Source organism: Miniopterus schreibersii, assembly GCF_964146895.1.
Source record: "Miniopterus schreibersii genome assembly, chromosome: 3".
Classification (NCBI taxonomy): domain Eukaryota; kingdom Metazoa; phylum Chordata; class Mammalia; order Chiroptera; family Miniopteridae; genus Miniopterus; species Miniopterus schreibersii.
In genome coordinates this window covers 1,678,061-1,693,598 of record NC_138103.1, presented here as the reverse complement: position 1 = coordinate 1,693,598, position 15,538 = coordinate 1,678,061, and the positions used below count along the sequence as shown (strand labels likewise).

The following is a 15,538-nucleotide window of genomic DNA, read 5'->3' as shown; positions in this document are numbered from 1 at the left end:
GCGGCGGCCCGGCTCCCGGGGGGCGCCGCGGCGCGGGGCGGCAGCACCCCCGTCCGTGCGCGCGGCGCGGGGATCCCAGCTCGCGCCCCGCGCCCCCGCCCGCGCTCGCCCCGCCCGCTCGCTCCCGCGCCCTCCGCGGCGCGCGGCGCACTCCCTCCCCGGCGGCGCGGCGCGCGCCCGGCCCCCTCCCCCGGCGCCGCTCCGCTCCGCTCTCCGGCAGAAAGTTAGCAGCGGGGAAGGAACTCGGGGCCGCAGCGGCGCGCGGCGGAGGCAGGCGCCGCGGGAGCGGAGGAGCCAGCGCCGCGGGCGGAGCAGGTGCGGCCCCGGCCCGCGCGCCCCCCGCGGGCCCCTCGCCGGAGGCCGAGGGGGGTCGGTGGGGCCACCGGACTCCGCGGGCGGAGCGGGGAGGGGCCATGCGGCCGGGCTTGCCCCCGGCGCAGCGGGACAGCGGCCGGGGCCGGGGGCGCGGCGGCGTCGCTCCATGCAGCCGGGGCGGCGGGGCGGCGGCGGGGGCGGCGGCTGAAACCATGTCCGGGCAGCGCCGGGGGCCGCCGCGAGCCGGGAGCCGCGATGGCCCCGTGGCCCGCACCCCCGCCGCCGCCCGCCGCGCAGCCGCCCGGGGCCGCGGCTAAGGGGCCGCCGGCGCGCAAGCTGCTGTTCATGTGCACGCTGTCGCTGTCCGTCACCTACCTGTGCTACAGCCTCCTGGGCGGCTCGGGCGCCCTGCAGTTCCCGCTGGCGCTGCAGGAGCCGCCGGGCGCCGCCGCGCCCCCGCCGAGCCCGCCGCCGCCCGCGCTGCCGCCGCCCCCCGCGCGCCTCGGCGCCCCCGCGCCGCCGGACAGCGCCGGCCGCGGGCAGCCCGCCGCCCCCGGGGCCGACGGCTGGGGGCCGGCCGGCGGCGAAGCCCGGGACGCGGGGCTGCGGACCCCGCCGGCCCCCGGCGAGACGACCACGGCGCCCGGCGAGACGATGGCCACGGCGCCCGGAGAGACGACCACGGCGCCCGGAGAGACGACCACGGCGCCCGGCGAGACGATGACCACGGCGCCCGGCGAGACGACCACGGTGGCCGGAGAGATGACCACGGAGCCCGGCGAGACGATGACCGCGGCGCGGGGCGCGCAGCCGGAGCGGGACGCGCAGGAGTCCAGCGCCGCCGACGAGGAGCTCGCGGGCCGGAGGGCGGCCAACGGGAGCGGCGAGCCGGGCGCCGCCGGCACCGCGGACTACGGGGAGCGGCGGCTGCCCCAGGCGCTGATCGTCGGGGTCAAGAAGGGGGGCACCCGCGCGCTGCTGGAGGCGATCCGCGTGCACCCGGACGTGCGGGCGGTGGGCGTGGAGCCGCACTTCTTCGACCGCAACTACGAGAAGGGCTTGGAGTGGTACAGGTAGGACCCGGGCTGGGCGCGGGCGGCTCGGGGGGGGGGGCCGGCGAACCCCGAACCCCGCGGGCCGCCCGGGGCGCGGCGGGGCTGGAGGCCGGCGGGGACCCCCGCCCGCCGGCCCCGGCGGCTGCCTCCCGTCGCAGCCCCGGCCCCAGGGCGCCCCGCGCGGGCTCGTGCGGGGCTGGGCCTGGCCGCGGGCGCCGGGCGGGGCAGCGGGGCTCTGCTGCTGAAGGACCTGAGGTCCCCGGGAGTCTCCAGACTCGCCCTCGATCGCGTTTGCGTGGCCGGAATCCAACTTCAAGTGTTTTCAGGTTGGAGCAAAATGAACGGGGCAGTTAGGAAGATGGTGCCGCGAGTTCGGGCTCCAGAGACCCGGCTGCTCGGGCCCCAGCCCTCTCCACCCGGCCGACGAACACCGCCCTGGGGCGTCCAGTGGGGCGGCAGTGGTGCCCGGTGCCGGCGGCCTGCACCTGCCCTGGCCCGGGACAGAGGCGCCCGCCCCTCCTGCCCCCTGGGCCGGCGGGGCGAGCGGAGGGGCTGGGGGCGCAGCGGGCAGAGGGAATTAGCCCGGCTCCAGGCAGCTCGGCGCGGTGCCCCCTCGCACAGCGCCCTGCTTCCTTCCCCGTCCCCGTCCCTCTTTCCGCCGGCTCGTGTCTCTGGAAAACAGATCTGGATGGCTGGCCCCGTCTCTGTTGCAGCTCAGTAATTAATTGCAATTGTCAAACAGAAACACAGGCCGTGTCAGTTAAAGTGATGTTATCATCTTAACAGAGCCAATGGGCAAAATAAGGATCGTTCCCTAACAAGTTGCTTCCCTGTGGAAGAGATGGGCTTTCTGAGTTTAAGTTACAGCCTGGGAAAGTTTTGGAAATAACAACCTCAGAAATATGTAATAAATGTGCATATTGTGATTGATTCTCCCCACTTTCAAAAACGTGCCTGGTGCTTTGAAAGCCTGAGAAAAGTAGACTTAGGCATAAACATTCCAGCACATTAAAGCAAATAGCAAATGTGTCTGTTAAGATCGTATCTGTTTCAACAGAGAACTAATTGCAATATTTTAGGAGGCTTCAAACAGCCCCTTCCTATCAAAACTTAAAACAGCAAATGCCTAATTTAACTGGAAAACGGTATCTGTCACATTACCGGCCACAACTCCAGTTTGCAGTTATCATCAAAAGGTGTTAGGATGATAAATGCAACCACAGAGAAGGCGCATGGTGTCTGGGGAGGGCTCAGTTTATTGTGGGGTACAGGAAGGTCCTGGCCTCTTCTGTGGGGGCAGCTTTGGCCTTATGAGGGTAACTGTCCCCCCCCCCCCCCTTCTAATTTTAAAGCTGTGTATCTTGTGAAAGGTGTCAGATGCCCTTTCGGGGAAGAGGGTGACATAAGGGTCAGGTCTTTCTAAATTGTGTTTGGGTAGCTTTGCAACGGCTGGAAACAGACGGGGGTGTTTGATTCCCACGACCTAAAGCAAAGTTGGTGGAGGGTGTGTGGTGGAGGGCCTGTGCGGAAGCCCGTGGTGGGGTCTGGGGGATTTTCTGACTGAAACGATAGGAGGTGCCCGCTTTTCCGCTGTTCTTTCACACGGAGGCTGGAGAAGTGGGTGCGCAAACCGCCTGGCTGCCAGGACTCGGCTGTGGAAGCCGCTCCAGCGCTGTGGAATTGGGGCTCGGTGTCAGCGTTGAGTAGCTGCCTTACAGCTGTTGCACTGCAGAGAAGTGGTTGGAAGTTGAGGACCACCTGATGTCTCTGTGTCCTCAATCCCCTGCCCCAGGCTCTTGCCAGTGGTGGGTCCATGTATTGCTTACTGGTGTGACTGGAAGTGCTGGGGAAGAATCTACCAGACACAGGGAATCAGCCTCCCACACCTGGCTGTTGCTCGGACCCCCTAAGCCCCTGTGCCCACAGGAGCCATGCGTGCTGGGCGACTTGGTTACTCTCCAGCCTCACCGCTTTGAGGGTACCTGTGGGACTTTCATCAGCTCCTCCTCAGGCTCCTGTCTCTCGGTTCCGTGGGAGAAGCGGGCATGGCATCCTCGCTGCTTCACAGAGGAGGCAGAGGCACAGAATGGACCCTGTTCTTGGTTCCCTGGTGGGCCTCTGTTTTTTCACTGGTGGCCTCAGTGCTGAAGGGGCTCCACTTGCCCTCGACACCCCAAGTCCTGCCTGGAATCTGACTCTTCTGTCTGCCTGATGAGAGCCCAGGTTAATCAGGGTTTGGATCCTCCTCTACGCTTACTTGTTTCCCCTTTCTCTTCAGTGTGCTTCCCAGTGGCCCACCAATTCTGCCAGTGTTTCTGGTGGTTGTGTTTTCCGCAGGGAGGTAGCAAGGAGAAACGGGGGCTGCTCTCAGCAGAGCGGGCCTGGGCTTTCCTTGGATCCGGCTAAGCAGCGCTAGCAGTTTTATTTCCTCCGTGCCACTCCAGTTGTGTCTAAATCCGGGTTTTGCTTTCTCCTGTGCTGTTGATCTAATGTGATTTAAAAACACATTTGGGATTAGAACATGTGCCTCAGATTTTCAGGGCAAGATAGCCGCCTGGATTAGGGCGTGTGTGTTACAGCTACAGGGATGTGAGCCTCCCTTCGTGGACTGACTCAGGCTGGCGGCTAATAAGGGAGTGTGGGGGTAGGTTAAACCCTGCACTCCCCGCCCCCAGCCCCTCTCATATGAAAGGGCAGAGCTGCAGTGCGCCTATCGCCTATCGGGACGAGATGATGCAGGCGGCTCTAAGGGAGGGGACCTCGTGGCAGGCCCACGGCAGAACTCATCAGAGTGACAAGGCGGCTGGAGCTGTGGCTTCCCTCGTGGTTTAGACAGTACAGTAACTGTGAGCACCCAGCCCCAGGGCGACAGGAAGAGACCCTCCAGGGTTTCAGGTTGTGCTCACTGCTAATGGCTAACACATGACCCATGGCGTCCCATGGCTGGGGCAGTCGCTGTGGTCGCCATCACGCCGCCCAGAGGACAGTGGCCAGCAGCGCCACTCGCACGCAGTGTGAGTGAGTGTGGCAGCGACAGCCCTGTTTCACAGGTGGCTCCCAGGTGAACAGCTGGCTCGGGTTTCTGGGTGGGCGGCGGGTGAGCTGACCGTGTCTGCTCGGCCGCAGAGCTCCTCCCGGGCCCTGCCCTGCTGCACGGAGCACTGGCACGTCCTTCCCGCCAGCCTCGCGCCCAGCGGGCACTTACCAGTGTTTACCACGTCCCAGGACCATGTCCGTGCCGGGGCTGAAGTACCGACAGAGCTGAAGCGGGTGCCTGCTGCTCCGGAGCCGACGTTCACGGGGGTGGGGGACACAGCACACCACCCAGTGTGGCTGCTAGATCATTGAAGTTACACCTGAGACTCACATTTTATTTCCACTGGGCGGGCTCCTGCGGAGCAGTGGGAACTGGCAGCCAGCGGGCTGCACCCAGCCCACAGGTCTCACCTGCAGATTCTGACCCAGCAGGTCTGGGGAGGGTCTGAGGTCGTGCTTTCCTGACTTCCGGGGGACGCTGAGCTGCTGGTCCCTGGACCTCACTTTGAGTAGCAAGAGCTTAGCAAGTAAGAATAATTGGCGCTCACGCATGAGTTACTTTAAATCAATTAATCAGGGATCCCTCTCTGTGGAGTTGATAGAGTGAAGTGATGGAGTAAGGTCCCCCCATGTGAAGATGTGGGTGGAGAGGTTTTCAAATGGAACAGCAAGTGCAAAGGCCCTGAGGTGGAAGCAAGGCCCGAGGATTTCCAGTGTTCTCTCATTTCCAAAGCGTGACGTTTGTAGCTGGGCAAACTGGCTTCAAAACCTGGCTTTGTGATGTACTAGTCGGATGCTCTTGGTTGGATAACGGATTTATCATCATTTGGTTCAGTTTATCTGAGAGTCATTCCTTCCTTGCAGGACTGTTGGAATAAATGAAATAATGCCTGTGAATTTAGTGGGTATCCTAGAGCAGAAATCCAGATGGGCCCACACTCGGTTTTTCCATTTCTCAGATCATGGTCTCATCTACTTATCTTCTGTCTCAGCTGTCAGAATGTTGACTGACTTTCTTTACTGTGGATGTTTTTGGGGAAAAGTCTAATACTGATCGGCTTTGTAACGTATCAGCTTAACCTTTTAAGCAGGCTGTGGGGATCCTGTAAATGAGGGACATGAACGAGCTGGGGGAAGTGGGTGCGTGTTCTCTCTCAGGGGCGGCCGCGGCTCGCTTCCATCTGCTCTTCATGCTCAGATGTGGCGTCAGGGTTACCCGATCTCTCACTTGGTAAGAGAAAGCGGAAATTAGGTTTTCATGTGAAATCTCCTGGTTTTTAATGTTGGCAACAGAATGAGGTTTCTTAAAAGTGCTGCGTGGGCCAGCACTGAGACCAGCAGAACCCACCTGTGGGCTGGGTGCCGCCAGCTGGCCACCAGTTCACAACCTCTGCTCAACCCGCTTCAGAGAGTAAGCGGCACACCCGCCCCGGGCAGCTCCAGGCTGTTGCTGACACGTGCTGCTTTAGATTCGACGTCCCCCTTTCCAGACCTTGCAGCAGCCTGGGAAACACCTCCCAGGTATTTGCAACAACAGCAAAAGGGGCAGATGGAAGGAGGGACTGAGGCAGAAAACGACAGTTCACAAATACATTTCCCGTTTGTTCCCAAGGGACATTTTCTGGGAGGTGGGAAAATTCTCATTTGTTCGCTTTCATCAGGAGTATCTGATCCGGGATGAATTGCGCTTACGAAAGAGACTGGTCAGAGTTGGAAAAGTTGGGTTCTAGGCTGTGCTTTGCCACCTGCTGGTTCTGCGGGACGTCGGGTTACCTAAGTGACTCTCTCGCATCTTTGTTTCTCAGGTGGTGAAGCTGTGTTGTCTCCAGAGGCTGCCCATTCACTAACTAAAACACTTCGTTTCTAGAACAAATTTCTGTATTACTCAGGGGAAGAAAAGGCAGAGCGGAAGCAACATTGTTTGGAGCACGTTTTGTAGCTTCGAGCCAGAATCCACTCACCTTCATTGTGCGACACTGGACAGGCTAGTGTCACGAAGCCTCAGTTTTGTCACCTGCTTAATGGGCTCCATATTACTTCCAAAGGGTTCGTGAGGATGAAGCAAAGTGGCATTTACGGTGCACACAGAGTTTGCCCCGTGGCAGATTTCCCTTCCCCCCTTTCCCCTTTCCCTCCCGGGTTTCATTTTCCTTTCCTTTCCTTTCCTTTTCTCTTCCTTTCCTTTCCTTCCTTCTTTTATTTTATTAGTCCTGAAAGCCCCAAAGAGAAAGCTGTAATGCATTTTTCATTTGAATATAGTCTTTTATTTCAAGATTATGTCTGAAGGAGGGATTTCAAACCCTGAAGCAGCTCTTCAGTAGCTCTACAGAGAGTAATCAGAACCCAATTCCCGAATTTGGTCTCTGGGAACTTTGGCAGAGGCGGCAAGCCTGATCTCACGGGGTGGCTGCCGCCAGGGTTGTCTGCCCGGGGTGAGCTGCGGGGCGGCAGGGCTGCGGGCCCGCACCTCTGGAGCCGCAGCAGGCACGATGCGGCGCGGGCAGGGCCCCCCGCGGGCCCGCTTTCTGCCCAGCTGAGGCCGAGACGCGGGACTGGTCAGGAAGACCCCGTGAAGCTCCCGTCTTGGCGTTTGGCTGCTTTCACTGGTGTCCTGCCATCCTCGCATAATTCATTTTTAGTTTACTTCTCAGTCAAGTCAGGAGAGCGGCCTGGAGACTTGGGGTGAAGGGGCGGTTGCCGGGGCCGTGGGTCAGAGAGTTTCCAAGGCTCTGGTTCTGCCTAACGATGGTTGTGGCTGCCCCGTGCCAACTGAGCCATGGCCAGTTATGGTGATCCCTTCATCTCATTGGCTTCTGTGGTTTAACAAGCGCCTTGGCCACTGTCTTGGGAATTTCAATCTGAAATTATAATTCACCGAGGGAACCTTTCAGCCCATCTTGCCATTAATTAAAAGCAGGCAGTTATTTTTTTAAAACACTCACTAGTTAGGATTGCCTTCTTTTAAAAATTTTTTTCTACCTTTACTTAGGGATGTGAAAACGTATTTGCAGGGAAACAAAGCAACGCATGAATTGGAAAAGATATTTTTGGTTGTAACTGTTAGGAATTCAACTTAAACTGTTGTAAACAAAGAAGGTAATTTATTGGCTTATGCACTTAGGGATTTCAGGGGTAATTGGCCTTAGGAAAAGCTGAATCCAGGGCTCAGATGATGTCACCAGATCTCTGTTTCATTCCGTTCTTTGCCATGTTGGTCTCTGCCTCGCTTCATGCTCAGATAGGTTGTTTCACTACATTTAGGGAAGGTGGTAATCAGCAACCCCAGACACACATATTTTATGTTTATCAGTTGTTTTAGGAATAATTTTGCTTCAGAGCTTCTGTGAGAAATTCCTGCAGATGCCTTTGGCCCCAGTTGGGCGTGTGTCCACTCCTAAGGCCGCCGTCCTGTAGCCCTGTCAGGCTGGCGGTGTAGCCACGCTCGTCTTGGGGGGTGGGGGTGGGATTAGGGAAGCAGGGCTAGTCCCATCGAAACCATAAGGAATGAGAGTCCCCCATAGAGAATGGGGGTCCAAGGGTTCTGTTGCTGGAAGAAGTGGGGGTAATTTAAACCACATGTCCATTAAACACACAGAGATCCCCTCTGGGACAGGCTCAAGATCTCTCTCAGTGTTTTAACCCAGGAAGAGGAACAAAGGGTTCACTTGGGAGGTTCATGCCTTTCTTTTAGTCATTCGTTTATTCGGGCATTGACATGCATTGATTGTGAGCTGGGTCAGACATGAATCAGTCCTGGCCAGTGATCTGAAAGAGCTCATGGAGCAAAGAAATGGACAAATAACTGATTACATTCAAGGTCATAAAGGCCCTGACAAAGTAGGATTCACTCCAGGAATGGAGGGATGGTTTAATTTAAGAAAAATCTAGTAGTTTGATTTATTATTAATATGTGTAAATGAGAGAAATCCTAGTATTTGTTTTATGGATGCTAATAAGATGTCTGATTAAATTAAACATCTACTTCTGATTTTAGTACAACCTGTAATAAGGTAGAGTCATTCCCCAAACTGGCACCGTGTTTAGTGCTGTCACACTGGAAACATCCCAACTCCAGAGCAACCCCCAGAACCCATGGTCATCACTGCTTTTTACCATTGCTCAGAATTAATAACTAACAGATGTGGAAAAGAATAAGAGTGGGAGGTGGTATTGTCACCATTTGCCAGTAAATCTCTTTTTTGAAAACCTAGAAGTAACCAATGACTCTATTAGGAGCAAAGAGCTCATGGAGCAGAGAAATGTTGTTACAAAGCACTTATTAAGGTGTTTGAAAATATAATAAGAGAAAATAGTCTAGTTATAGAATCAACCAAAGAGACAAAATAACTAGGAATAAACTTAGCAAAAATTGCAAGGGACTTGTAAGAACAAAATTTTAATACTTGACGGAGGGTCATTAAAAAAGAGGAGTAGATGGAGAGAGACCTTTCTCTAGGACAGTCTTTCTTTCTGTCTGCCCTCTGTCCCCCACACCCTTTTTGCTGGAGCTCTTTGCTGCTAGATTGAGATCGATCCTGTGCGTTGAAATACTGTTTACGTGAATGTGGCCAAAGTGCTGGGCTTTGTTTATAGCATTCCCTTACTGTCCACATTTTGTTTGGGGAGAGGATGGTAAGACAGCTGTTACTATTCAGATTCAAAAACTGTGTTTTAAATCCTTGGTGGGGGGTGTTGATTGATTTATTTCCCAAATTTAGGGGTGGTAAGACTGTGCCCAGGTGTGGATTAACAGCTGAGTGGGTGTAAATTAGTAAATATAGATGACTCCTGTTGTTACAAAGCAAAAAGTAAATCGGACAAGTGTTGGTTCTTTTTAATGCACCAGAAAGATGAAGATTTGGAGCTGAAACAATGACAGTATCAGTTGTGGCAACAGTATCGGCCTGGCAACTGTAGCAGTGGTAGCAACAGTGGCAATGGTAACACACTAGCGGTGGTAGCAGTAGCTGCAGCAGTAACACTGGTGGTGGCAGCGGTGGTGGTGGTAACGGTGGTGGTGGCAGCGGTGGTGGTAACAGTGGTGGTGGCAGCGGTGGTGGTGGTAACAGTGGTGGTGGCAGCGGTGGTGGTGGTAACAGTGGTGGTAACAGTATTGGTGGTAACAGTAGCAGTGTGGTAACAGCGGTGACAACAGTAGCTGCAGTAGTAACACTAGTGGAGGTAACAGTAGCTGCAGTGACAGTAGCAATGTGGTAACAGTGGTGACAGCAGTAGCTGTGGTAACAGTAGCTGCGGTAACAGTGGTGACAACAGTAGTGGCGGTAGGTAGACATGTTTTGTACGGGTGTGTGCCAGGCTCTGCTCCAAGCAGTGGCTTCATTCAGTCTCCACAAGGACTTGGTGAGACATATGCTGTTTCGTCCATGTTTTACAGGTGAGGAAACCGAGGCACAAGGAGTTCAGAATGTGGAGTTGGGGTTCAGGCACAGGTGTTTGGCCCCAGTCGCAGCGGGTCCTGTTTGTCCCACGGGTGCTGTCCTCCAGCCGTCTTTACTCGCCTTTCCCTCCAGCGGCTCTGATCCCGGCCTGCAGACCGGGCAGGCCCACAGCACAGCTCCTGAGGGCTCCTGTCCCAGCCCAGAAGTGGCTTCCATTCTGTTCTGGACCGAGCTCATTCCCGCATTAGAGCCTTTTTACTCTGTTTTCTCCTCCTGGGATACTTGGCCCCCTGACCCCTAAGCTGAAGGTGTCTCCTCACCTGCCCCTCGGACGGGGGCTCGGATTTCAGCTCCTCGGAAGGCCCCGCCCCGCGTCCCGCTGGGACCCTGCTCCCCTGAGCAAGGTCTGCTGCTCCTCAGAGCAGGGGCTGCTCGCCTTTGCGTCCTGAGTGCCTCTGTCCCTCACTGCGAGGTCCGCTACATGGGTCCGGGGGTCTTGTCCAACCTCTTTGTTGCCGGTGCCCAGAACAGTATTTGGCACACAGTGGGCACTCAGTATGGTTTATTAATCACTAATTATGACTCAACAGATGAATGAATGAAAAGGGTGCCTTCTCTGTGCTAAGTTGTCTTCTGAAAACTTCTGAAAAGAAGTAACACATCTTTTGGTACCTCTGGCTGAGAATTGTTCTCAGGTCTTCTGCTATTTTTGTAAGGTCATTTTGGGTGTAAGGAGAAACCCTCTCGGACGAGCTGTGTGGCTTCGGGGGTTAGAGAGTCTCCCCGAAAGTTCCTGAGCATGGCGCTGTCTCATTTCTTCTCCCGCACAGCAGCCTGGTGAAGTCGCTGCTTTCTCACCCCATTTTAACAAATGAAGAGAACGAGGTCCCAAAGCCAGGTGACAGTCCCAGGATCACGGCTGTCACAGGCCAGGTGTCTTCACTGCAACACGTGCTTTTGGTTTCGGCCCTATGCTGCTGTCACCGCCAGAGATCCAGGAGAGCCGGCGCTGTTCATGGTGGCTGCCACGCTCCAGGAGTAGCTGGATCATGTTTCTCTAAATGCATTATTAAAACTGCATAATTGCCACTTAATAATCAAACTGTTACACTGAGGCCCTGTGCTTGATTTGTTGCTCCCTGTAGGTGGAGGTACACCTCTCCCTGTGCCCCCAGGTGAAGCCTCGTGTGGCAGGGCGGAGGATTGGGTGTCCCAGCAGCTGGGGAGATGTTTGAGTCAGACTGCCTGAGTGCCTCTACCGTAGGACACTTGGGCTGCTTGGAGCTTTGTGGCATTTTGAGAAATAAATCTGAACTTGGAGCCAGGAGTTAAGGATTTGAGGCCGAGTCTGCGTCTACCTTGCTTTGTGTCACAGGTGAGCATTTAGCCTTTGAGCCCTGGCCCTCCTCTCTGCAGTGGGGCCAGCCTCTAGGAACCCGTGATTTCGCAGGGCGGGATGATGGTGGCACGCTGGGATCTGCCTTGCCTACCCAGGTTACTTGTTACTAATCCATGCACGTTTGCATGAATCCCCCTGGTAATTGGTTTTCTGGAATGTTGCACTCCAGGGAGTACCTGAAATACAGGACAAGCACTCTTATCATAAAGTTAGATTAAGAAGTTTAATTTACAGAAACATTACAGACCGTGGATATGAGACCCTGTGAGCGCAGACCGCGTAGATGCCCAGGACTCCCCAGCACCCTGTCTGTGCAGCTTTTCCACTTGACTCATAGCCACGGCTGCATCTGCTTTCACACTAAGAACATGAAAAGCTCCAGGGCACGTTTCCTTTTTAGGATTGCCCCGCAGTTGAGCTTTGGAGGTGACCAGAGACGCTCTCACTTTGTCCTCAATTGGCCTGTCTTCTGTCCTGTGCACCCTGTCAGTGTTTCCTTGTCAGGTTGGCATATTTATGTCCACCTCTGGCTGCCTGACTAGCCTACTTTCTAAACTATGGACGGCAGGATAATGGCTCCCAAGATAACCGTCCTAATCCCCAGGACCTGTGAATTTGCTCGATTATGCGGAAAAGGGGAATTAGGGTTGCAGATGGAATTATGGCTAACAGCTGGCCTTGAGGTGGGGATTATCCTGGGTTATCTGGTGGGCCCAGTGTAACCACAGGTCCTTTCGAGTGGAAGAGGGAGGCAGAAGAGCTTGAGCCAGAGGGACGGCAGCGTGAGGGGCTCCGCCTGCCGTCGCTGGCTTTGAAGGCGAGAAAGGGGCCACGAGCCAAGGAGTTCAGGCAGCTTCTAGAAGCTGGAAGAAGACAGGAAATGGGTTTTCCTTTGTGCCTCGGGGGGAAGGCAGCCCTGCTGACACTGACTTTGCCTCTGGGGGCCTTTCTGGGCTTCTGATCTCCAGGGCTGCTGGTGGCCGTTGGTGACAGGAGCGGTACACTCCTCGTCCTCCTCTAGCAGGTGCCCCTCGGCTTTTCCTTCCCTTTGCTTCTTCTCCCCTCCTGGCGGGAGCACCTCCAGGGCCTTTAACGTCTCTCACCAAACAGCCTAGATGCAAATGGTCACTGCTTGCAGATGGTCACCATGCTAGTGGGCTACAACCAGACTTCTGCCGCCAAGAGACCCAGCATACGATGGTTTCAGTAAGACCGATGGCTTCTCTGCTATGTGACGAAGCCTTAGTCACTGCGCAGAGCCGCGTGGTGGCCACGCACTGAGGGAGCCCCAGCTCAGAGCTGCGTGCAGGGGCACAGGGGTGCGCGGTGGGCTGCGGGGGACGGAGCTCCAGGGACCTCTCAGGGACCCAGGGTCTCGTCTTCCCATCCTGTTGCTCCACTGACCCCCAGGGACCTTGTCAGAAATGCGGAAAATCGGACCCATCCCAGTTTCCGAAGCAGAATTTACATTTAAGAAGATTCCTAGCAAATTATGGTGCATGAAGGTTGAGAGGCGCAGCCTTGGAGTAAGCTGATTGCACTCAGCACTGAGGACGTTTGGGGCCAAGATGGTCTTTGTTGTAGGGGCATCCTGGGCATTGTAGGGCATCTCTGGTCTCTCTCTACCTCCAGATGCCAGGAATTTGGCCCTCTCACCAATATTAACGGCCAAAGCCATCTCCAGACATTGTCAAATGTCCCCTAGGGTAGCATCACCTCTGGTGGGAACCTGTCCCTGCCCCAAAGGTTTTCTCCTCTGCCCAGTCAGAGCTGGGGTTCGGCCACATGCCTTCCAGCCTCGGGACCGCAGTGAGGGCCGAAGTCCAGGAGGAGATGTCCCCTTAGGCAAGCCTTCACTCTGTTGGGGACGTTTCGTGGCACGGCCAGGTCCAGCTGCGGAGGAGTCGGGGGAGCATTCGGAGTGTCCCTGTGCCCATGAAGGGGAGAGGAGGGGCCGGGGACAGTCAGCTGTCTGCCAGAGAGGTGACACGGGGTGTGGTCGCACTGCACCTCCTGTTCTCATGTCAGAAAGTGATCCGTCGGAGGGTGAACTGAATAGAGAAGGCTGATGGTGGTGTGTGTGTGTATACATGTATGTATGAACACAGAGCTACTCCAGGAGGTCACGGGATGTTTTAGAACATGTAACATTTACCTGGTTCGTGAAGGGTGTACTTTGATATCAAGATTTTGGTATCTTCTCAGCCTCAGTTGTGAGTATGACTTGTGCAGGTTTTTTTTTTTTTACCATATAGATGCACTTGCCTATATTGATTTTTATATGAAAAATAATTTTATTTAATAACTTTAAAGACTCTTACCATTACCATAAATGTGTATGTGAGATGGAGATATGCATACATACATAGCTGTATGCATCTGTTTATGTGTGTGTGTATGTATCTGTCCATCATGTCAGAATCTCTGTCGCTGTGTCTCTGTCTCTCCCTGCATCCGTCTGCCTGGCACCACCCTCACCACCCTCGCCGCGTGCCCAGGCTGCTGCAGTAGACGTCTGCTCTTACTCATGCGGATGCTCTTGGCCCTCTGTAGCCAGCTCTTCACACGGTCAGTAGAGTAAGTGACCCGTTCAAAGCAAACCACAATCATGCTCCTACTTTGCATTTTCCTATGCCTTCTTGTCAACCTACAAAAAAATTTTGTCTTGACCGTGGTCTGCAGGCCCTGCAGGTCCGACCCTGCCCCCTCTTCAACCCCACTCACTTGCCGCCTTCTGCTTGCTCCTCTGCTGGAGCCACCTCGCTTCCTGCTGTACCTGAGAAGCCAAACATGGCCCTGCCTCAGGGCCTTAGCACTTGTTGCTCCGTCTACCTGTACTGCTTTTTCCTCACATAGTTGCGTGGCTTGTATCCTCCCTTCAGTTCAAGCCTCTGGTCAACCACGTCCCCTCAGCATGGCTTCTCTTGTACCACCTGGACTGCGCTCGGTCACTCCTAGTGCTCAGAGCTCCATTCATTGGAAATTGCTGCAGGGTTGCCATTAACGTTTGCCTGCATTCCATCATCACTTCAGCTTCCCCAAATGAGGAACCAGGTGTCTTCATCTGGTTCTTAATTCTCCCATTCTGGGGGGAAGATCTCGTTCTGATCTGGTGCCACCAAATGACCTTGAGGCTGCTGAGGCCAATTTAAAATACGTTTATGTTAGGTCCGCTCTCCCTGTAATTTAAGGACACTGCCCCTAGGCGGTGGTTATGTGACACAGGCCGAGTCCAGAGTAAGGCGTGTCCTGAGATGTAGACCCGTGGCTCCGGGCCCCTTCCAGCTGGGTGACCCTGCCTTTTGCCCCTGCACAGTAAGAGGCTGTATAAAAGGTTCGTTTTTGGTAAACAAAAACAGGCATCAGAACAGGTGTTTACACATGTTCAAAACAAACAAACTCAAATACAGTCGGGTATCTTTTTTCTGTACCTATTTCTTACCAATTTTTTCACCTGTGTTTGGACACAGGATATCACCAGGGGGCATTTTTCTTTCTGTTTTAGCGCTCTTATGACTGGCTGGGTGTGGACACAATGAACAGACCATGTTACCACAGAGATACGTTGAGATGTTTAACATTAGGAAATGTTACAATACACACATCAATACCAACAGGGGCTCTGCCCACTGCACGTCTGAAAATGGCCTGGTGACTTCCACCAGCGAACCCGGACCTCCCCAGGCCCACGGTCCTACTGAGAGGAGGCAGGCGTCTGTACGGGCTGGTCCTCGCCCGCTGGTGCGCTGCTGTGTTGCGTCCCTTCGTTAACTTTACCTTCAACTCTGGGTCTTGCTGCTCCTAGATTTTCTTGGGACTGTGTTTCTTATCAGTCTTTCTATCTCTTGATCACCAGGAGTAAAAATTGCCAAAAATCATAATATATTAGAGCACGTTTACAGAAAAATTTGCCTGTTGGTTGGAAGCTTGGCATTAGCCATAGGACTCTACTATCTTGGAGTCTTCTGGTTAAAACACAAAAATTAGAGGGAAGATTGGAACCAAGCATGAACCGAAAAGGAACTGAATGGCTTGTGCATCTGAGAAGGCCTGGGCGGGGGGCCTAATGAGGGCTTAAACGGAGTCACCAGGCCTCCTGCTTCTGGAGCCTGCTGCCTGTGAGGCAGTTGGCTACTTTCTTGAACCCTGTCCCACGTGTTCGTCAGTGGGCACCAGCCCAGTTTTCTTGCCCCACATGCAATCGGAAAGGTGCACCATCTTTGTCCCAGACATCTCTGCTGAAGTGTCCTCGGAGCCCACTGTTTCCTTTGGGGTCCCACAAACAGCACAAACAGCACCCAGTCCTGGGCCAGGGGGGGTATGAGGCCAGGGGC

General features: G+C 55.0%; 1 protein-coding gene across 3 annotated transcripts in view; it reads left to right on the top strand.

Annotated features, from left to right (window-relative positions):
- Positions 1 to 570: 570 nt before the first annotated feature.
- Positions 571 to 15,538, top strand: part of HS3ST4 (heparan sulfate-glucosamine 3-sulfotransferase 4) — a gene marked incomplete at its 5' end in the record, with an annotated part of 339,633 nt that continues 324,665 nt past the window's right edge. The window contains 2 exons of one of the 3 annotated variants that reach the window (XM_081132803.1): positions 571 to 969; positions 1,126 to 1,388. In XM_081132803.1, coding sequence (XP_080988929.1) covers positions 571 to 969; positions 1,126 to 1,388 — 662 coding nt within the window. Of the gene's footprint in view, positions 979 to 1,125; positions 1,389 to 15,538 lie in introns of all 3 variants that reach the window. The other 2 variants (XM_081132802.1, XM_081132801.1) reach the window with 2 other exon arrangements.